Raw genomic sequence first — 21,067 nt, 5'->3', positions numbered from 1 at the left:
ACAGACACGTTTGTTCCAACGGACAGGTGGGAAGGCTTTTTTTATTTGGGTGAGGGGGTCGTGACGTGAGAACAGGACTTGAACTGTTTACAAAATGTCATTTGTATGATTCATGGGGCAAACTGATGCGAGTTGGATTCACACTAGTATTTAAACTGTACACTGCAACTAATTGCCAAATGAGTGCACAGGGGCAGTATGGGGGGACCTGAAATGCCAATGGCATCACGGAGTTGCATACAATATGGTTAAGAGGGAACCCAATAAAGCCTTCAAAATAAAATAGTTGTATGACTCCATTTTCAAAAAATTTAGGGTTTCCTGAACAGTAACAATTTTATTTTTTGGGACTTTGTCAACGCATGACGCACCAAGTCCGATTTGAGATAGCTTAATCTTACAAGCCACCTGTCAGAGCCCCCCACCACCACCACATACAGTTACATATAAACTTACAAGATTTAAATAAACATTTTGTTAGCGTCCCAAAGAACATAGTCACAAGTCAAATTAACGAACGTGAATTCAAGTCTGCCAAACCCTCTGAAATCTGCCTGGCAACAAGTGATGATGAAAACACACAAGGTCGCAGAGAAGAAGAAAAATAAGATGGTCCCGGCGGAAAACAACTTTATACTTTTACTCATATATATATATATGAATGCATTTAGCTATTGTTCCCGATATGACGTGGGTTTATTTTGATTAGCAAACCTGACACACTGCTAATATTTTAGCGCGCGGGAGGCGGTACCGCACCGAACAAAGTTTCCTGACTCATTGTGTGTTTGCGGGCTGTGGATCTAGTGAGTCATCGCCGCTGAGCGTTAATCACCTCGGTAAACAATTAGGAAACATCCCAGAGAGCCACGCTCCCACGTAAACACATCTACCTCCATCGGCCCCACCCCCTTTCACCAACGGCTGACTTTGCATACGATTTGCATGCCCGACCTGTTTTTACCTCCTCCCGCGTAACTTTCTACGCTGCCTTTTCACACGCAACAAAACCTTCTAGCCAGTAGGTCACAAACTGAGATGTAAGTACTTTTGATGGCCGATGAAGGACAAGGAAATGGACTAGTGCATTTTTATTTGAAAAAAAATGTAATGTCACCCTTTCACCTGACAGTCTCATCTCCACCAGCCAAAAATCCAAGAGTGACTCAAGGTTCCGTTTCGGGCCCCTTAATGTTCACAATGTACATTAACTATCTTCCAGACTGTTGTCGGGCATTAACTGCCAGCCGGATCCGGATGACACTGGAATGCACGTGTCAACAAAATTATCTGCACTGTTTATCATGGACAAAAGACTTCTTCTTTCTTGATGCGTTTTCAGCACACGTACCAAGCCTTCTGCTCGATTGTTTTTCCTTTACACCTTTGCATACAAATATCGTTAAGTGCCCCATGATAAATTTGAAATGTGTCTTATTTCGAGCCCAAGCTCAAAACAAAACCCAAAAAACAATCATTTAAACAAGAAGCAACTGATTAACACAATGCGACCCCATCCAGATTTTACGGTTGGGTAGGACGGCTCGATGGCGGGGATTCAGAGCATCGCATCCGCTCTTAGGCAAAAGACAACAAACTTGTTCCAATGACTAAACGCCTTGAGCAAAATCCCCAAAATACTTAAATGACGATGAAGCCAAAGATTTGGCTACAAATCAACTGCTTGTCAAGCCTTTTAAATTGATTTCCTTCCATCAACGAACATGCATGTTTTTGGAATGTGGGATGAAACCGGAGGACCCGGAGAAAACCCACGCGGGCCAAGGGGAGAACATGCAAACTCCACACAGGGAGGCCTGACCGGGTCTTGAACTCACAACCTCTGCACTGTGAAGCTAACCACTCAATGCCGGTCCGCCCAACAAGCACACAATAAAGTAAAATTGGAATGTATCATGATTTGAATTTGATATTGAGACATGATTGGGAGTCACCAATTCCCCATTTTTCTCATTAAGCATCAGATTTTCAAACACATTCACTGTTTTGGTGTTCTCACATCACGCTCCAACAAATGCCCTCTTAACCATTTTTGACTAGAACAATAGCTTGCTGTGTAAAAGGTCAGAAGGACCGCTCGACGTGTCCTTTATTTTCCACTCACATCTCGCACCGACCAAATGGATTCTGAATTAGCGGAGAGAACAAACGACGGGCCTGCGCCGTGACCCGAGCGTCACCTCGGTCAGCTGACAGAGATAGCGGCGGGTAAAATAGTCCTGATTGTTCCCCACACTTGACTTTAAGAGGAAGGAATTCCAAATGGTTGGATGATTGAATCCGCACGTCTGCCTGTTGCAAACATCTCATGACACCGACCGATCGAGCCCGCGTGTCTGGAAACGACCCACCCATACTATGTACTGAAGTATATGTTGAGACAGAACTACGTATGCTTTTGTGTTTGAGTGTCTTTCATCACGCCCGATGAAGAAAATCTGGAAGTAACAAAAAGAAAAACACGTAATTGATACCAATGAAGGTTTGTAATTGCCTATGGAGATCACATGACGGCATCAAAACATTATTTCTCCCTGGAGGACAAGAGAAAATGAAGCTATTCCCCTTATTTTAACATAGTTCTTCCTACCTAAGATGCCACAGCTTGGAGTTAGGGCCAATATCTATGCAAGTCTTTGGCCTGAGCACAAAAGTTGCAATTGAGGTCTTCAGTGAATAATCTCATCTCATCTCATTTTCTGTACCGCTTATTCCTCATTAGGGTCGCGGGGGTTGCTGGAGCCTATCTCAGCTGTCTTCGGCCACGAGGCAGGGGACACCCTGAATTGGTTGCCAGCCAATCGCAGGGCACACAAAGACATACAACAGTCACTCTCACACTCACACCTAGGGACAATTTTGGAGTGGTCAATCTGCCTGCCATGCATGTTTTTTTGGAGTGTGGGAGGAAACCGGAGGACCCGGAGAAAACCCACGCGGGTCCGGGGAGAACATGCAAACTCCACACAAGGAGGCCGGACCGGGACGCGAACCGGCGACCTCTGCACTGTGAAGCCGGTGTGCTAACCACTCGACTACCGGGCCACCCTTCAGTGAATAATGACAGGAAAAAATTACAAGTAAGCAACCAGCATACATTTTGTGGTTCGCTGTGTCATAAAATTAAATAAGGCCACATATTAAATCAATTGCTTTCTGGCACACATGACTTCTTTTAGGCCAGTCCCTCCCCATTATTTTCCAGGAAAATAGATGAACCAATAAACTCAAAAGTTTCTGATGATCGTCATTCAAATATTATCACCCCCCCCTCCTTCCCCAAGTCCAACCTGGGCTCTGTATTCAATATTTCACTGGACCGAAGCATTCAACTTTACAATTCCACATCATTGCCGCATGTGTATTTATAGCGCACTGTTCAAAACCTTAATACACATGTATCGCAGCCCGCCCCCACCTATAATTTTCTACAACCTGTACAAGGCCCACCCTGAATGGCTCCGTGACCCACTTCTGGGTCCAACCTGTTGAGAATCACTAGCTTATGAGACGTGGGTGGGAATGTAGGCAGGGACAGCCCTATGATTGCATTTCCACTCGCCATGCTATTGTTTATACGGTGGAGCTAAGCTGGCTTCTTCCTACGTACGGTCGCAGCGGCAGCTGCTCTAGGCTGACCGTGGTGGTCTCTGCGTAAACACTAAGCATGTTTAAGCGGAAGACAATGGTGGAAAGACACTAGGGCAGACATTCTCGGATGCTTCTCATTGATGATGATGATGATGACACACACGCGCGCGCGCACACACACACACACACACACACACACACACACACACACACACACACACACACACACACACACACACACACACACACACACACACACACACACACAGTGGTGACATCATGGCAAAGTAAGCTCGTAGGAGCGTAAGAAGCGGCCTGGTAGTAAGACAACACCACACAAACAAATGACAGTTGTATTTATAGATTGGCTCATACTACTATCAGCCTCCATAAATCCTATTATGTGAGTGGCGGCTTGACGAGTACTCTACCCGCCCACCCCTCTCTCACACACACACGCGCAAACACACACACGCGCAAACACACACACACAAACACTCCTGGGTGGCTTATGGGAGCTTTGCCGGGGCACTCAAGGATCCCCACCGTTGTTGTGAGACGGACGAGATGGAAATGGCTCACATCAGACGTGACCTCATCGTGATTGGATGATGCCAATATGAGTACAAGAGGCATTTAGTGGTGAGTGCAGACAGCTGCAGGCGTGTCCGTGTTGTCATATGACAGTCCCCCGACAGCCCCTTACCTCATGAACTCCACCCTCCCCCTCCGATCCAAGTGGCCGTATTGGTCAAATTTGCATGTCTATAGCAGTGAAAAAATGGTTGTGTGCCTCAGTATTCCTTCAGGGGTTGGGGGGTGTTGTAAAGTGGGCCAGATGTTTTGGGGGACGCACCTGCTACATAGTGCGACATCAAATGTTAAGAACTAGTCATATAGTCTATGTTACATTTTGATTTATACAGCACTTTGTTGCAGCTTCAGCTGTTGTCAAAGTGCTGCAGTGACGTGCGGTGAGGTTCATGGCTGGTGAGGCACTGACGTCATCACAGTCAGATTTACAAACATGAACTGCACAGAGTAGCTTATTCACCATTTGATTGGCAACAGTTAACGCGTTTTGTTTAAAATGTCATGTCAGCATTCTTTATATACTGCATACAAACTGTAGCATTGTTACCTTTACTTATAAATAAAGTCCAAGTCTCTCTGTCTCAATGGAGATCACTGCCAGTGAAGAAAGTCATCCTTGATCAGTCCTGTTCCAACTGTATGTTTTCAGTCTATTGTGCTGAGAATGACCGCTGAGAATGAGCCACTGATGCTGTCGTAGCTGGAACAGTGAGCATGTGCTGGAGCAACTTTGTCGCTTCAGGAATAGTTTCAATGGGATCCTTCTTGGCCAAAAAGCTGAGAAGCTGTCCAGCAGATTTACATTCATCCCTCACCGTTTGTGAGCTATACAGTCCGGTGTTGGTCTTCCTTTAATTATTACCTCCTGCTTCGATTGAAAGTCCAGTTTAGATGTTGTTTTCTATTTAGATATGTTATCCACCATTCTGAAAATAAGGCCAAGCAACACGAAAAAAATGACTCGATGGTTGCACTTAACTTGCTAACTGTTTACTGTAGCTTGCTGTCACTAATTCTATTATTATTCTGCAGCCAAGGAGTTGCAAGAAGAATCTCTAATCACCAGCGCCCCGTCATGAGGCAGGAGAACTGTGTGCCTCACCTATGCACACAGTTTTGATAAAAAATAAAAATAAACACTGTAGTACAGTGTTTATAATGTACAGTGACTCTATATACACCCGATAAACTGTAGAAATTTAGTTCATATACTAAAAGCTTTTGAACACTTTAATATCGATATGCAGAGGGACAGCAATGCGGTCTCACCGCTGAGCAAGCTAGCACAGTTAGCATAGTGATTGCGCAATCCATGGTGAGGCTCAGCCGGCTGGTGCATCACCGCTCGTCTCTACTTTGTACCTGAACGGTAAATGTGAAAATTCTGCGATTTTGAAAAAAAAGCCAAAAATGGTGACGTTAAATGGATAAGAACTTTAAGGTACAAACCACTCAATACATATACCTGTTTAATTAATTTGTTCATTTGATATTTCCATGATGACAGGTGAGGCAAAGCCAACCTTCACTGAGCCAAGGCACATCTTTTGTGATTGGTAAAATGCCACGCTCTTCTTCTGTTCCTTTCGGCTTTTCCCTTCAAGGGATCGCCACAGCAAATCAGTGTCCTCCATCTTCAGAGGTTTGATTCTGTAAAATGTCACGCTACTCATTAAAATTGTCACAAATTTGCAGAAGCTGGGTCACTGTTGAGCTTTGTGTAGCCCATCTGATGGAAGGACACACAGTATTCCATTCTGACCAGCAATTTATATTCCTGTTTGTATTAAATTAGAGGTAGGAGCTGAGAATTACTTCTCCTAATTTGGTAATAAAAGGAAGCAAAATGGAAGTGTGAACTTTATCTGTAATTGTTCAATTTGACAGCGACATGTACTGAGAATAGTATAATATTTTCACCATATTACGTAGCACTGCACTTAATAGTCGTTATGGGGCCAAGGCACATTGACATTGAAAGAAATCCCTAGGTTTATCACTACAAAGATAACTTCAAGTTGAAAATTTCAGTTCAAGGGGGTCATTTCTCGTCGAACACCTGCCATTGCACTCGGCGTTGAGAATCGTTTATACGGCGCTGCTTAAAACGAACCCAAATAATCATTGTTGCGAGTATACAGAGGCATTCGACAGGTTGTAACGCTAACGTAGACGACTACAACAACCACAACCACAACCACGTCCAGGATTCCCTAAGAGCGTCGAGTGATGTCACGGGACAAGGCAAGAGTTTTTACTACAGTGTACCGAACAGGTGTGCCCAATAAAGTGACGAATGTGTACTCTGTCGTTTGTCAGATCCACTCACGTATCTGCGCAATTTCCTCTCCGGCGGCGACTTCCTCAGCCAGCCCTGGAGGATGACTTCTCCCCCGCTCATCTCGCCGACAAGTCTGTTGGTCGGTCGGTCCCCAACAGGCGGCTACATACATAGGACGGCTACGGTCGGCGAGCGTTTGTCCCCCATCCGAACCGAGATAAGTAGGACCAGGAGGACAGATATGGGTGGGGGCGAGGGGGGTTCTGGTAGTCCTGTTCTGGGAGATGTTATCGGACGAACCTCGGGAGCTCCTTCTGCGGCAAACTCGACTGATGCGGGGCAGCGTCACGGGGCGTCTGCGGCTTGTTTTCCCAACTCGACACCACGCCCACGGCCGGCTCGCGGAGGGATGGGCGTCCGGCATGCAACAACAATACATGTATTTTAGAAAGAATATTTCTACGTGTGTACCGATTAACATGCTTTACGACAACCAATAAATTAAACATACTTACGGACGGCTCCAAATAAGATTGGCCTTTTAAATGCATGACAAAGAATCACAGGCAAACGTCCCACGATTGGATTGCACGCAAACAGCAACACCTGGTGGCGATTTAAAGGAATTACGATCTCAATGCTTCCTCAGCGGTTTGGAGCAATTATGTTATATTTTTGAATGTTGCTGTGCCGATGACCATTTTGTGTTTGGGAACTGTTGAGAAAGTTAGATTGTATCCTCATTTTATGTAATGCTGTAATACTGAGCTGATCTGGCAACCCAGCCACGACGCGAAATCACGTGACTTGACAGCGATAAAAGCCAGTTTGTGTATATGTTTTGGACTTCTCGTACGACGATGAACGCAGTGGTTGCTGTCTGTGTTTCGGCAAATAAATATCCTACTTGTATAATCTAAACAAGAGGACCATCTCGACTCTTTATTCTCCCAAATGCATCGCGAAAGCGCGAAGGATCTCAACAGAAACCTTTTACTAAGCGAGTTGCTTGTTCTGTAGCCACAAAGGGACACAAGTCTTCTTGTGCCGGTCCCAAGCCCGAATAAATACAGAGTGATGTGTCAGGAAGTACGTAAAAGCTTGGCCAAAACAGACATGCGGATCAAACCTGTTGCGCTAGTCATTCTGGTAGCAGTCTTAGCGTTTTAACAGTAACCAAAATGGTAACTTTTCGTAGCGATTGAAAGTACTCACGAGAGAAATGATGCACAGCAGTGTCAATCATTGGTCTGAGAACTCAACATTTTATTCTGCGCATGCTCTTTAAAAGGCTTCACAATTTCTGGGTATCACATGATCAGCTCGTTTTGCAAGTGATATCAATCATGAAATTTCCTCAATCGTGCCTCACACACACATCCACACACGCACGCTCAACACTCCCACTCAGACATATTCACAATTTCATGCAGCAAACAAAAAGAAAGACATAGAAACAAGAAATACATTGTTGTAAAAATAACAACATTCTACATATTTGCAACACTCTGCAACCTTCAAAATATTCACATTTCTCCAAACAAATATCTCTTCAATCTTTCAAGTTTCACTTTTGTCACCGCCTTAGTAAAAACATCCACAACCATGTTTTCTGTTGGACAATATTTTATAGATATTTTCCCCTCAGTGAGCGCAGACCGTACAAAATGATATTTAATATCTACATGCTTGCTTCTCTGCCTACACACTGGGTTTTTGGACAAAGCTATTGCTCCGATTGTCATATATTTTTACTGGTACATAGCGGTTACTGCTGTCTATCCCTTTTAATAATTGGACAAGGTACATGCTTTCTTGAGTTGTGCCATATACTCAACTTCATAGGTTGACAATGCCACAGTTGACCGTTTTCTACTTTTCCATGATATAGCTGGACCTTCTTTAGTTAGGCTAAAACAACATCCAGTTGTGCTCCTCCTGTCATTTGTATCGGCAGCCCAATCAGGGTCACTATATCCTTCTAGTCTTAACTTCCCTTCAAATTTTCGGAAATTAAGCTCTTGATCTATAGTACCTTTTTAATATTTTAGTAAATGTTTAACTGCAGTCCAATGCTGCTGTTTTGGTTCAGCTAGGTGTTGTGAGAGTTTGCTCACAACCCAGCTTAAAGGACAACCGACATCTCCGGCCAAGTTGTGTCCATAATTTGTAAAATGACTTCAAATGACTTCTATTGGCGTATTTTAATAAGATTCCACCACATATAGCTATATTTTACATTTTAAGACTCACGCTGAACATTCAGGAAGTCTTGTTTTTGAGTTGGTGACGAGTCCTCACGTGACGTCAGAAAAGGACCTTCTCCTGACGTAAAAAAGACGCATTGTAGCATCTTTCCATCGCGTCAATGTATTTATCTGTACTGTTTGTTTTGGGGGGGGGGGGGGGCGTGTGTTACATCCAAAAGCCGCCAGCAGAGGGAGTCCAAGCTCCATGGAAATCATTTATCAGCCTGTGGACACAGGCTGATAAATGATTTATTATAAATGATTCATTCCTCACAGATCGGTGGCCATTTTGTTGCCTCTTTTTAGGTGAGACATTCCCCCCCGTCCGTTTGTCTCAAAATGACACGGAATAAATTCTTTAATCAATTGCAAACATGTATGCTTTCCTCTTAAGAAATATTTGAATCATATTCATAACTGGATGTGTAACAAGAAAACATTATCCGAATCTGAAGCCATTGTTTTTATTCTCCAGCAATGCAAGACGTCTTGGCGTGACGTCACAAACTGGGGGCGGGACTTTCTGAAAATGCCCAATTCGCAGCTCAATTTTTTTGCAGATTTTGGACACTTTAAGTCATTTATGTTGGTGTTTTGCATTTGAATAAAAATATCATACTGCGTGTTTTGGGTATTTTAGATGCTATAAAACGTTTTTCTGATGTCAGTTAAAAAAGTGACGTCGGTTGCCCTTTAAATCAGGTCTGGTACATGTATATTAGGCTGCCCACTATCTCTCTGTACCCTGATGAGTTGATAACTTCACCCTCACTGTTAAAGTCCAATTTCCAATTACTTTGCACTCAGCCATTCCAAATTTTCAACATTCTCTCAATGTGTTTCTTTTGAGTTATTTTGATCTCTCCTTTACTTTGTTTAAAATTGATACATAGGAAGTGGAGCCATATCTTTCATTTTAAACCTTCTTTTTAGCATTTCTTTTACTTCACTGAGTAGGGTATCGTTACTCGCCGCGATGATTAAGTCATCCACCCACACTACCAAAATGACCTTTTCATTTTCGGATTCTCTGCAGTAAACACAGTGCTCAGCATTATTTTGTATAAAACCATTCTTTATGAGGTAATTATTTAGTAACAAGTTCCCGTTACGCCCTGACTGCTTTCAGCCATACAGTGATTTTTTGAGTTTACATACCAAACGTTCTCCTGTTTGTGACGTGATCTCAAAACCTTCAGGTTGCTCCACATATAATTTACAGTCCATTGGGGCATGGAGATACGCAGTCTTCACGTCCATTTGTTGTAGGGTGAGATCTTCTTGCACAGCCACCTGCATCAGTGCTCGAATGAAATTCATATTAGCTGTCGGCGAAAATGTCTCTCTGTAGTCTATTCCTTCCACTTGACCAAATCTTTTTGCCACAAATCTGGCTTTACAAGTCTCAAATCCATCTGGGTTTTCTTTCACCGTATACACCCAGCGACCTCCCACTGCTTGTTTGCCCTTTGGTAGCGGGGTCAGAGTGAAAGTCTTATTTTCTTTCAGGGATTCCATCTTCTCTTCCATTGCAGTAGCCCACATTTTTGACTTTTCAGATTGCATAGCCTCTTTAATCCTAGGTACACCATGTTACTTTGTAGAAAGAGTCAATATTTTCATCTTTGTCATCATCACACTTAGTTTTATATATGTACTCCTTTAAATATTCTGGAGCCTTTATTTGTCTTTTAGGAAACCTCCTTCGCTGTTCAGTCTGAATATTGCCTGTTTCTACTGTCTCTTCAGCACTCGCTTCTTTGCTTTTCTCAGGTTGATCTTGACTCTGATTTCCTTTAGGGGTACTTTACTGTAGCTCTGAATATCATCCCACAAGTCACAACCCGTTTGAGTTTGACCATCTGTGTTGTTTTTCCATTAAAAATTTCACCAGTCTATGTTTCAGGACTTTCCTTGTCTCGGGGTAGTACACATTATAGGCTGGACTATACTTATCATAGCCTACGAAAATCCCCTTATCACATCTGGAATCTAACTTATTTTTGTCCTGTTTATACACGTAACATTCACTGCCAAATATTTGCTTGTTAGAAAGGTTGGGTACCTTTCCTGTAAAAGCCTGGTAAGGTGTCTGCTGTAGCCGCTTATTGTAGCATCTGTTGCGAATTTGAGCGGCCGTTTGTAAAGCATATGTCCATAGTTGCTTGGGAAGGTTACTTTCCAATAGCATGCATCTCGACATCTCAAATAGTGTTCGCCAACCTCTCTCGGCAGTACCGTGCTGATGGGGTGAGTAGGGTGCACTCATCTCATGCCTTATACCATTCTTTCTTAGTAAAGATTGAAACTCTTGCCCAGTGAACTCTGTGCTGTTGTCGGATCTGGTGCATTTTACTTTTCCATATGGGGCTACATCGGCTATGAATTTTTCTGTAGCCATTGTCGTGTCAGCCTTTGCCTTAATAAAATATTGAAAAATCATCCCACTGTGGTCATCAGTGAATGCTATTGAGTACCTGTAGCCATTTCTATCTGTCGGTTCTACAGGACCACACTAGCTGTAGCACAGTTGCAGCTTTAGCATCTGAATGTCTGTTCCTGCTCTGTGTCAGCTTGCCCTGTGTGCATATTTCACAGTTTTGATTAGGCTCGTGTTTCCCTCTAATAGACATTCCTTTAACCACTTTTTCTAATTTAGTTACAGCTTCGAAGTTACAATGACCCAGTATTTTGTGCCAAGTTTGGATATCATAACAACCATATGCTTCATCGACATTTTTCTCTTCTATTGTGTTTAGGTAATACATTCTACCAAATACTTCCATTTTGAATTTTGTCCCATCCCTGTGGATTAACCAGTCATCACCGTCTTTGAAGCGGACCTCTGCTCCACTTGCTGTTGCTGCTTTGACGGAGAAGATGTTCTGCGGAAATGCTGGGATGTAGAGTGCTTGCTTGAGTCTCATCTTTACGCGTCGTCCCTCGCTCTGCAGCAAGTAGACCTCAGCCTCGCCTCTCATCTTTGCCATTCCGCTCACCTTGGTTCCGTCTGCGTGCTCAATGATGTGGTCCTCGGGTTTGAAGCTCTTGCCGACTGTTTTGAACTTCGTGGCGTCGTTGACCATATGTGCTGTGGCGCTACTGTCGAACATAAAACCTCTCGTTTCCACTTGTCAGATGGTCATTTAGATTGAAGAAGAATGTGTGCTATGACTCGATCTCGTCAGCAGCTCCCTTCATGATGTTGCGGCCTCGTCCTCGACCACGTTGGCCTTGATGTGGCGTGTCCCACCTTCTTTCCTCTCTTCTTGGCTGGGAAGTGCGAGGATATGTCCTGGCCATGTGCCCTCTCTTACCGCAGGTGTAGCACTCGATATCAGCCAGGTCCATTTTCCTTCCTCTCCCTCTCCTATGCGGTTTTGTAGTCCCACTGGTTTTCATTACGTTGTCTTCGTTGCCACTCTGGTCACCTTTTCCATCCTTTTCGGTATTCTCAAAACTTCTTAGCTTAGTTTTGAATTCGCCGAAAGTCATTCTGTCATTAGATTGGGTGACGTGCACAACGAACGGTTTGGAAGAGGTTTGTCCTTTCCAGCATAATGCTCACGGAGAATCTCCAGTGCTCTTCTCGTCACGTTTTGTGTCTCTCATGACCAGCGATAGGCTCTTATTGTCCAGACATTGCACCAACTCTGCATATGCCTCTCCATTCTTAGCCTTGTCTTCGGCGAGAGCTTCTTCGCTGTCTTCCTCAATGTTCGGGACGCCCAAAATAACGTATCTGAGGCCTCGCAACTCCATGTGCGCCCGGAACCTCGTCTCCCAGAGCTCGTAGTTTTTCTCATCGCCATCGAACAAAAGTCTAAACCAGGGGTGCTCATTACGTCGATCGCGATTTACCGGTGGATAGCGGAGGTAGTACTGGTCGATCGCAGCGTGACAGTAAAAAAAAAAACATTTTCAGCCTATCAGACGTCCCGTCACTTGATTGACATACAGGGCAAACATTCAGATGACAACTGAATTTTTACCTTTAGGTCGCCGTGCATGCGTAAACAACGGCGCTAAACGCAGCAAAATTTACAAGCTAGTCAGCGAATTACCTCAGATTTTAAGCCCTTGCTAAAACATATGGTGATCAAAATGAGTGCGAAAGCGGGACCAAGTAAGCGGGCAAAACATATTACTTTCATACGGAATGGGAAAATGTGGAGCGCCATTTTCGGACTGTTCTTGGAAAATACGACATTGACTTCACGCCGAAAAGCCAGCTGAGAAAGAGAACGGTGGACGAACTAAAATCCCAGTTGTCCGGACAGCAGTCATTTTTCACTCAACATACTTCAAAAGCGAAAGTCGCCACCGCAGCTCGTTCCGGGTGAGTCACGCCATCGTTAAAAACAAGACGGAGAGATGGTAAAAGAAGCATTCGTTGAAGCAGCGGACTCCTTGTTCAGAGACTTGGACAGTTCTGTAATTTACTCGCACAGGAAAAGTACCCCAACTTGAGGAAATGTGCTACCTCCTTGACTGCATTATTCGGCTCCACTTATTTATGTGACTCGGCCTTTTCCTACATGAAGATCATTAAGTCCAAATAATAGTTCCACCATGAATGATGAACATTTGGAAATGTGCTTGAGGCTGGCTGTCAGCAGCTACTGTCCGGACTATGCATCCCTGGCTGATTCAATTCAGTGCATGTCATCAAAGTAAACTCAGGCAATTACAAAAAATGTTAATAGTTATTTATTATATTATGTATATGTAATTATGTGTGTTGTGCAATATTCGCTTATTCAGTTATGCAAGGTACATCGACATACATTGTACATACAAAGAATCCTTAAAACATTTGAAAATAATTATGCTTTGCATTTTTGTCGTGGGTAGATCATTTTGACTTGGTAGTTTTTGTAAGTAGCTCGTATGCTGAAAAAGTGTGAGCACCCCTGGTCTAAACCATGTTTGGCCTGTGGTACTGGGCCGATAACCTGTTGCGCTAGTCATTCTGGCAGCAGTCTTAGCGTTTTAACAGTAACCAAAATGGTAACTTTTCGTAGCGATTGAAAGTACTCACGAGAGAAATTATGCACAGCAGTGTCAATAATTGGTCTGGGAACTCAACAAACATTTTATTCTGCGCATGTTTCTTAAAAAAGGCTTCACAATTTCCGGGTATCACATGATCAGCTCGTTTCGCAGGTGATATCAATCATGATATTTCCTCAATCGTGTCTTTGCCTCACACACACATCCACACACGCACGCACGCTCAACAAAACCTCTGAAGATTGAGGACACTGATTCGCTGTGGCGACCCCTTGAAGGAAAAAGCCGAAAGGAAAAGAAGAAGATGGAGTTAACATCCCAGCAATGGTGTAGACTTCAGAAAAACACTTTTATTATAAATTAATAAAGTACAGTCGTGTTTATGTATTATGACAAGTACTTGGCATCATTTAAAAAGGAGCCTCTGCGATTACAGCAGACAAGAATGTGAAAATCTGGGGAAAGGAATCACGTCTTTGATGTTGTCCACTCCCAGGATGCATTGCAGGTACCGCTCAAATCCCATTCCAAAGCCACCGTGAGGCACAGAGCCAAATTGCCTCAAATCCAAATACCTGAAAATAAATTAATTGTCACTGCAGTGGGCTGTAGATACAAAAATGGATTTCATGAACATAAACAAATGAATATGCAAATATTGTGTGAGGACATGCTGATTTAATTATTTCTTACCAGCTGTAGGTGTCTTCTAATCCGACCCTGAGAAGCAAAAAAATGTATGTATGTATCATGGCTTGTACACAAACACTCGAGTATCTGCAATTTCAGCCCCTGAGTCAAATGCGACATTAAGACAAGTCTTATCTCAGCCAAGTTATGAAAACATCCTGTGACCGAGCCAGTCACTATATTTCCATAACTTTTGCCAATGTGGATTTCTTTTAAGGGCAGCCCGGTAGTCGAGTGATTAGCACACCGGCTTCACAGTGCAGAGGTCGCCGGTTCGTGTCCCGCTCCGGCCTCCCTGTGTGGAGTTTGCATGTTCTCCCCGGGCCTGTGTGGGTTTTCTCCGGGTCCTCCGGTTTCCTCCCACAATCCAAAAACATGCATGGCAGGCAGATTGACCACTCCAAATTGTCCCGAGGTGTGAGTATGAGAGTGACTGTTGTATGTCTTTGTGTGTCCTGGGATTGGCTGGCAACCAATTCAGGGTGTACCCCCCGCCTCGTGCCCGAAGACAGCTGAGATAGGCTCCCGCGACCCTAATGAGGAATAAGCGGTACGGAAAATGGATTTCTTTGAAGGTGATGCTGATTCTGCTATTTGGCAGAGTAATTATAAAGACTGATTAATTAAAACAAAACAAACAAAAATGGCACTTACTCTTCCAGGCGAGCTCTTAACAGGTTCAGCCTCTCTTCCCTCAGCGAGCCCCCGCAGAGCTCCCCGACGCCAGGCACCAGGAGGTCCACGGCGGCTGCCTAAACAACCACGGTCACAAATTTCAAACGTCGCGCTTGGGGAGGCTGCACAGGAGGACTGATCAATCACTGAACCCACCGTATGCTGGGGATGGTCTTGGTTGTCTCTGGTGTAGAACGGCTTCAGCCGGTAGGGATAATCCGTGACAAAGACCGGACGCAGGCCGCAGTGTTTCACCAGATACTTCTCGTGCTCCGTCTTAAGGTCGCAGCCCCACTGAGAAGCGGAGCAGGCGCAGGTAAAAAATGGCGCAGGCGGGATGAGGAGGAGGTCATACGCACATTTGTGGGGAAGGCAAACGTCTGCATACTTCGCTGGAGGATATTTATAGCCTCACTGTAGGTCAAGCTGGAAGTAAATCGAGTTCCGTAAGCACTTACCCCTAAAAAAAGAAAACAGAGCCTAAATATTTGTCAAATACATTTTTAAAAAGACTTACATGTGGAATTTCCCCTTCAGCATGGCCTCCACGGCATCCTTTGCGCATGATGCAGAAAGAGAACGGGGTGAGACCATCAGTCGTCCGGTGGTCAGGCAAGACAGAAGCTCAAAAAGTGACGTGTCGTCAAGGGGGCGGGACTCACCCTGTGTCCTGGTGTCACGCGCGTGTGAAACAAGTCCACGTCTCGAGCGCAGCGATCCAACACGTGCTCAGTGGTACTTTTGAACATGTCCTCCATGATCTGAAGGAGTAAATGCATTGTTTAGTCTGGTAGACATCAAATGCATTCACGAGGTACCGGAAGGGAATCGGTTTTGGGCCGGTCCACAAAATCGGGGGTCTCAAACTAGATCCGAGCGCAAGAACAAAAGATGCGATGGGAACATCCAAACCTCTTTTGTTTCATTACATTATTTCACCTGACCGTATTGCGATATTGACTTTGTATCGAATGCCAAAATATCGCAATGATATGAGGCAAAGGATGGCACGGGCGTACCGCGGTGAGGTCCGTGATGGACCGCGTGAAGGCTACCTCCGCCTCCACCATGTAAAATTCAGCCAGGTGGCGTCGGCTCTGGGAGTTTTCCGCGCGAAATGTCGGGCCGAACGTGTAGACTCTGGAAAATGACCTGCAGGCATAATTGTGGAGAGAAACACTTGAGTATGTTGTCAGTGTGTGGGTGTGTGTGTGTGTGTGTGTGTGTGTGTGTGTGTGTGTGTGTGTGTGTGTGTGTGTGTGTGTGTGTGTGTGTGTGTGTGTGTGTGTGTGTGTGTGTGTGTGTGTGTGTGTGTGTGTGTGTGTGTGTGTGTGTGTGTGTGTGGTGTCTTGTTTTGCCTCAAGGCAATACAAAGTAATTCCGTTGAAGAAGATACCTAAAAAAAAAAGAATACAATTACAACTCACCCTGTCATGACCTCCAAGTGCAGTTGCCCAGACACGGTCAAATAGGCAGGAACCGAGAAGAAGTTTTCGTCCTGGCTGTTCTGTGGGTAGGAAGGCTGCAAACAAATACATTTGCCACAAATATTTTGTGTAGTGTAATAATAATAATAATAATAATAATAATAATAAATGTAATTTCTAAGCGCCTTTCAAAACTCTCAAGGACACTTTTTACTCAAGGACACAGTTTTAAAGGACAACCGACGTCTCTGGACAAGTTGCGTCCATAATTTGTAAAATCACTTCAAATGACTTCTACTGAGCGTATTTTACAAAGATTCCACCGCATATAGCTATATTTTACGTTTTAAGACTCGCGCTAAATATTCTGGTAGTCTTGTTTTTGAGTTGGTGATGCCTCACGTTACGTCACTGAAGTGACGCCCCTTACAGAAAAAAGGACACATTGTAGCAGTCCTTCCATCACGTCAATGCATTTTGCTGTACTTTGTTTGCTCTGAAAACTTCGTGTAGCACCAAAAATCATCAGTTAATCATCAATTAATCAGCCCGTTTCCACAGACTGATTAATTCCTTACATGGAGCTTTGTCGCCATCTTCTGCCTCTTTTTGGTGCTACATTTCCCGCCCCCAGATACCTCAAAATGGCACGGAATAAATTATTTAATCTTCAGAACTATTTGAATCATATTCATAACTGTATGAGTAACAAGAACGCATAGTCTCCGAATCTGAAGCCATTGTTTTGATTCTCCAGCAAGGCAAGACGTCTTGGGGTGACACCATGAACAAGGGGGCGGGACCTTCTGAAACTGGCCACTTCCTGTTTCATTTTTTGCAGTTTCAGCAGACATTAATTCATTTTTAGAGTCATGTTTTGCATTTGACTAAAAATATCATACTGCATGTTTTGGGTATATTAGATGCCATAAAACGTTTTTCAGATGTCAGGAAACAAAAAAGTGATGTTGGTTGTCTTTTAATGCTTATTTAGTAGAAAATTATGTTTTATGGGGACCTGGAAACGGATTATTCTCATGTTTAATGGTTTCCTATTTCCTATGGGAAATTAATCTTTGGAAGAGACACTTTTCACCTTACACAGACTTTCTGGGAACAAATTAAGGCCGTAAGCTGATATATATATATATATATATATATATATACACACAGTAAAGTCTCGTTATATCGATATCGGATATATCGATAGTCCCGGTTATATCGATACTATTTCTATGCACGCACGGAAAAAATTACATGCAAACAGGGTCGGATATATCGATAGTCCCGGTTATATCGATATTTATTCTCCCTTGAATATCGATATAACGAGACTTTACTGTGTGTGTGTGTGTATATATATATATACACATATATATATATACACACACACACACACACACACACACACACACACACACATACACACACATATATATCTTCTTCTTTTCCTTTCGGCTTTTCCCTTCAAGGGGTCGCCACAGCAAATCAGTGTCCTCCATCTTTAGAGGTTTGTTTTGGCCAAGCTTTTACGTCGGATGCCCTTCCTGACACAACCCTCTGTATTTATCCGGGCTTGGGACCGGCACAAGAAGACATATGTCCCTTTGTGGCTACAGATATATATGTATATATATATATATATGGCGGCCCGGTAGTCGAGTGGTTAGCACACCGGCTTTGTAGAGGCAAAAGGTAAATAAAAGGCAAAAGATAAATAAAATTAAAAATGGCTCTGGCTCTCATTTCAGCCCTCGTGACACAGTGTACCCAATGAAATGTCCGGATTATGGGGCTGCGTCCGGGCAAAGCACTCTCACCTTGATCTGAAAGAGCTCGCCTGCTCCCTCGCAGTCGTTGGAGGTGATGATTGGCGTGTGAATGTGCGCAAAGCCATTTTCCTGGAAAACAGGAAAGAACAAGCGTGGGGGTCTCGCTTCGCACGCCCTCCGCTGACTCGACCTCACCTTGAAATACGAATGAACGGCCCAAGTGGCCTCTCCGCGTATCCTCAGCAGGGAGCCGAAGGCGTTTGTTCTACTGCGGAGGTGAGGGAACTGGCGGATGTACTCCAGCGTGTGGCGCTCTTTGATTTTAAACGGGAAATCCTGGAAATGGGAACAAGGGACTATGAATGGCGAAGCATCACATAAAAAAAGGTCAAGGCAGAGTTTAGTAGCATCAAGCAATAGTCGAGCCCAAAGAAAACCAAAATAAGTTGAGATTTGCATCAAAATATTCCGCAAACGCAGACGCGTATATTTTTAAGATTAAAACGTTGTGTTTTTAAAGCATTAATCGTACTAAAATAAAATATTTTTCACCTGAGGTCACATACATTTTGACAATTTTCCATGGCACTTTATTATTGTAAAATTACAACTTAATACATTTTCATATTTGTATACTCAATCGTTTTTGTTGTATTCGTGGCGTGCAAAAAAAGAGCATACTCACCAAAGGGTTACATTCTCCAACCACGTGGATGTGCTCGGCTTCCAATTCCACGGGCTGTTTGGGGTGTAGACTTTTTTTCAGGATCCCTCGGACCTCGACGGCACTCCCAAATGTGAGCAATCTTTCATGGACAAAAGAACATTTGTTTTCCTCTGGGTATAGGTACAGTATATTAAAGTCCTTACGGGTCATTCAGCTCAGGACTGGCAACGATTTGCAGCGACTGCAGGCAACTCCCATCATTGAGGTCCAGGAACAAATTTGCCTTCTGAGATCTAACGGAGCGAACCCAACCCTGCGATAGAAATGTTTTTTTGTTATTCATAAATATGTACACCAACATCTCAATGGGGGAAGGGGAGGTTGTGTTGAATGCAATTTACAGTGGACTGAAAGTTTGATACAACCAGTGGTGGACCGTCAAGGCCTGTAAAGCCTTCTCTGCTGGCCTAAAAATATCTTAATCACAGACTGATGTTAATATTTTGTCGTCCATGAATTCTGATTCAATAATTCCAAATTGTCTTGCAGCTTCCTTTATTACCCTATTCTCTCCTTCCAGATGTGTGTTTCACATTTAACACAACTGATTGCCTTCACAATCAGTTCTGCGGGCCAAGGATCATCAAATGTGTCGATCAAACTGTTGCTTTAAACAATCAGATTTCGAGTTGGCAACCCAAAAGGGGTTACCAACACTAGTCACGGGGCAATCATAGTTTGCGAAAACTGCTGTGATCACTCACCGCAAGTGACAAGAGCATACCGGCCAGAGCTTGCACACTGTATCATTCGCGAGCTGCATAAGCAAATGTATTGTGTTGATTTAATAGTGGTTTTGTCAGCCCACAATGGTTGATGGGGAGAAGAATTGGCTTCGTTTGCAGATTTACTGTTAAAGCCATTTTCAAGACAGACTTTTCAAGAAGAGTTGGACATCATTAAGAAAGGTCTGACTAGCAAAAAAGGAAACAATATTGCAATTTTATGAGGTTATTATTGATGCTACGCCATAATTCGCCAATCATCTTCTCTGTGGTGCGAAAGAGCGACTTGCATTCATATGTTGATGGTAAACATTCGAACAGTTTAATAACAGCATTTCTTTTTCACAAGTTATTTCCTGGTTAACTGTACCGTCTAGTACAGTACAAGACGTTGTAAATCACACCACACTTTTTTTTTTTTTTACAGTGGCAGCTGTGGATTGATTCACACGTCGCACTACTTAAGACCAAGGAGTGACATGCACGGCCCGCCAAAGGCTACAACCTCTTGTCCTGGAAAGGAGACGCTGCCAGTTTCGCCGGGTTTAGCGGTCGGACTCTAATGACAACACACGGGACCGTATTGAAGGATACCTGCACTTGGACGTTTGCTTCCAATCCGTCACCTGAAAGTAATTCGGCAACTCGAAGCTTCTTCGGTGTCTTGTTGCAGAAATGCCTCAGAGTGATGAACATCTTTCGGGGCAATAAAGCGACGGAAAACGTTTGTGCAGCAGTCCGAAACATCTTGACAACATTACAACTCCCTAAACTCTGAAGCACAAGAAAACGTTTAAACTTAATTCATGCATTAAATAGCTTGCTTGATGTTCACTTGACATTCACGTTGATTCCTTTCGCTCTTCTCATTTCCTGGTTATCTCGTCATCTGTTGGTCCGGTCGAATCACGTGTTCAGAAAGCTCCAATCGGATTTCGGCCGTGACGCGTCAGAATTTCAAGGTGGTTATGGGCGTTGTAGTTGTATAGAATGTCAGAGAGGCCAGACTGAGATTGGATATATTCAGAGGGGAGAGAGTGTCAATATTGGGAGAAGGATGCTGAGCCTTGAGCTGCCAGGCATGAGACCAAAAGGAAGACCTAAGAGGAGGTTTAAGGATGTTGTCAAAGAGGGCATTAAGGTAGCTGCATGGCATGAGAGAAAAAAACGGGTTAGGTGAAGGACACTGATTTGCTGTGTCGACCCCTGAGGGGAAAAGCCGAAAGGAAAAGAGGATGGAGTCAAAACATATCAGGAGAGCACTCACGACCTGTGGGTACCCTCAGTGGTCGTTTAACAAAT

The 21,067-nt window shown here is 43.7% G+C and overlaps 2 protein-coding genes across 7 annotated transcripts in view; both read right to left on the bottom strand.

Annotated features, from left to right (window-relative positions):
• Nucleotides 1-7,384, bottom strand: part of gab2 (GRB2 associated binding protein 2) — a 43,672-nt gene extending 36,288 nt beyond the window's left edge. For 3 of the 6 annotated variants that reach the window (XM_089013441.1, XM_089013444.1, XM_089013443.1), the window contains exon 1: nt 6,536-7,384. In XM_089013441.1, the coding sequence (XP_088869567.1) occupies nt 6,536-6,607 (72 nt within the window). In that variant the 5' untranslated portion in view covers nt 6,608-7,384. The remainder of the gene's footprint in view (nt 1-6,535) is intronic. The other 3 variants (XM_089013438.1, XM_089013439.1, XM_089013440.1) reach the window with 3 other exon arrangements.
• Nucleotides 7,385-14,079: 6,695 nt separating this feature from the next.
• nars2 (asparaginyl-tRNA synthetase 2, mitochondrial) lies at nt 14,080-20,634 on the bottom strand. The gene is made up of 14 exons (XM_089014433.1): nt 20,360-20,634; nt 19,184-19,293; nt 18,999-19,119; nt 18,509-18,649; nt 18,362-18,442; nt 16,542-16,636; nt 16,134-16,266; nt 15,777-15,875; nt 15,632-15,669; nt 15,474-15,540; nt 15,271-15,408; nt 15,094-15,191; nt 14,443-14,469; nt 14,080-14,324 (listed from the first exon to the last, which is right to left on the bottom strand). The coding sequence occupies exons 1-14, from the start codon at nt 20,510-20,512 to the stop codon at nt 14,180-14,182; spliced, it is 1,446 nt and encodes a 481-aa protein (XP_088870559.1). The 5' UTR covers nt 20,513-20,634; the 3' UTR covers nt 14,080-14,179.
• Nucleotides 20,635-21,067: the final 433 nt, after the last annotated feature.

Source organism: Hippocampus bargibanti, linkage group LG14 (assembly GCF_051943395.1).
Source record: "Hippocampus bargibanti isolate YZ-2025 linkage group LG14, ASM5194339v1, whole genome shotgun sequence".
Classification (NCBI taxonomy): Eukaryota; Metazoa; Chordata; class Actinopteri; order Syngnathiformes; family Syngnathidae; genus Hippocampus; species Hippocampus bargibanti.
The sequence above is the reverse complement of the archived record's forward strand: the minus strand, read 5'-3'. Positions and strand labels throughout refer to the sequence as shown.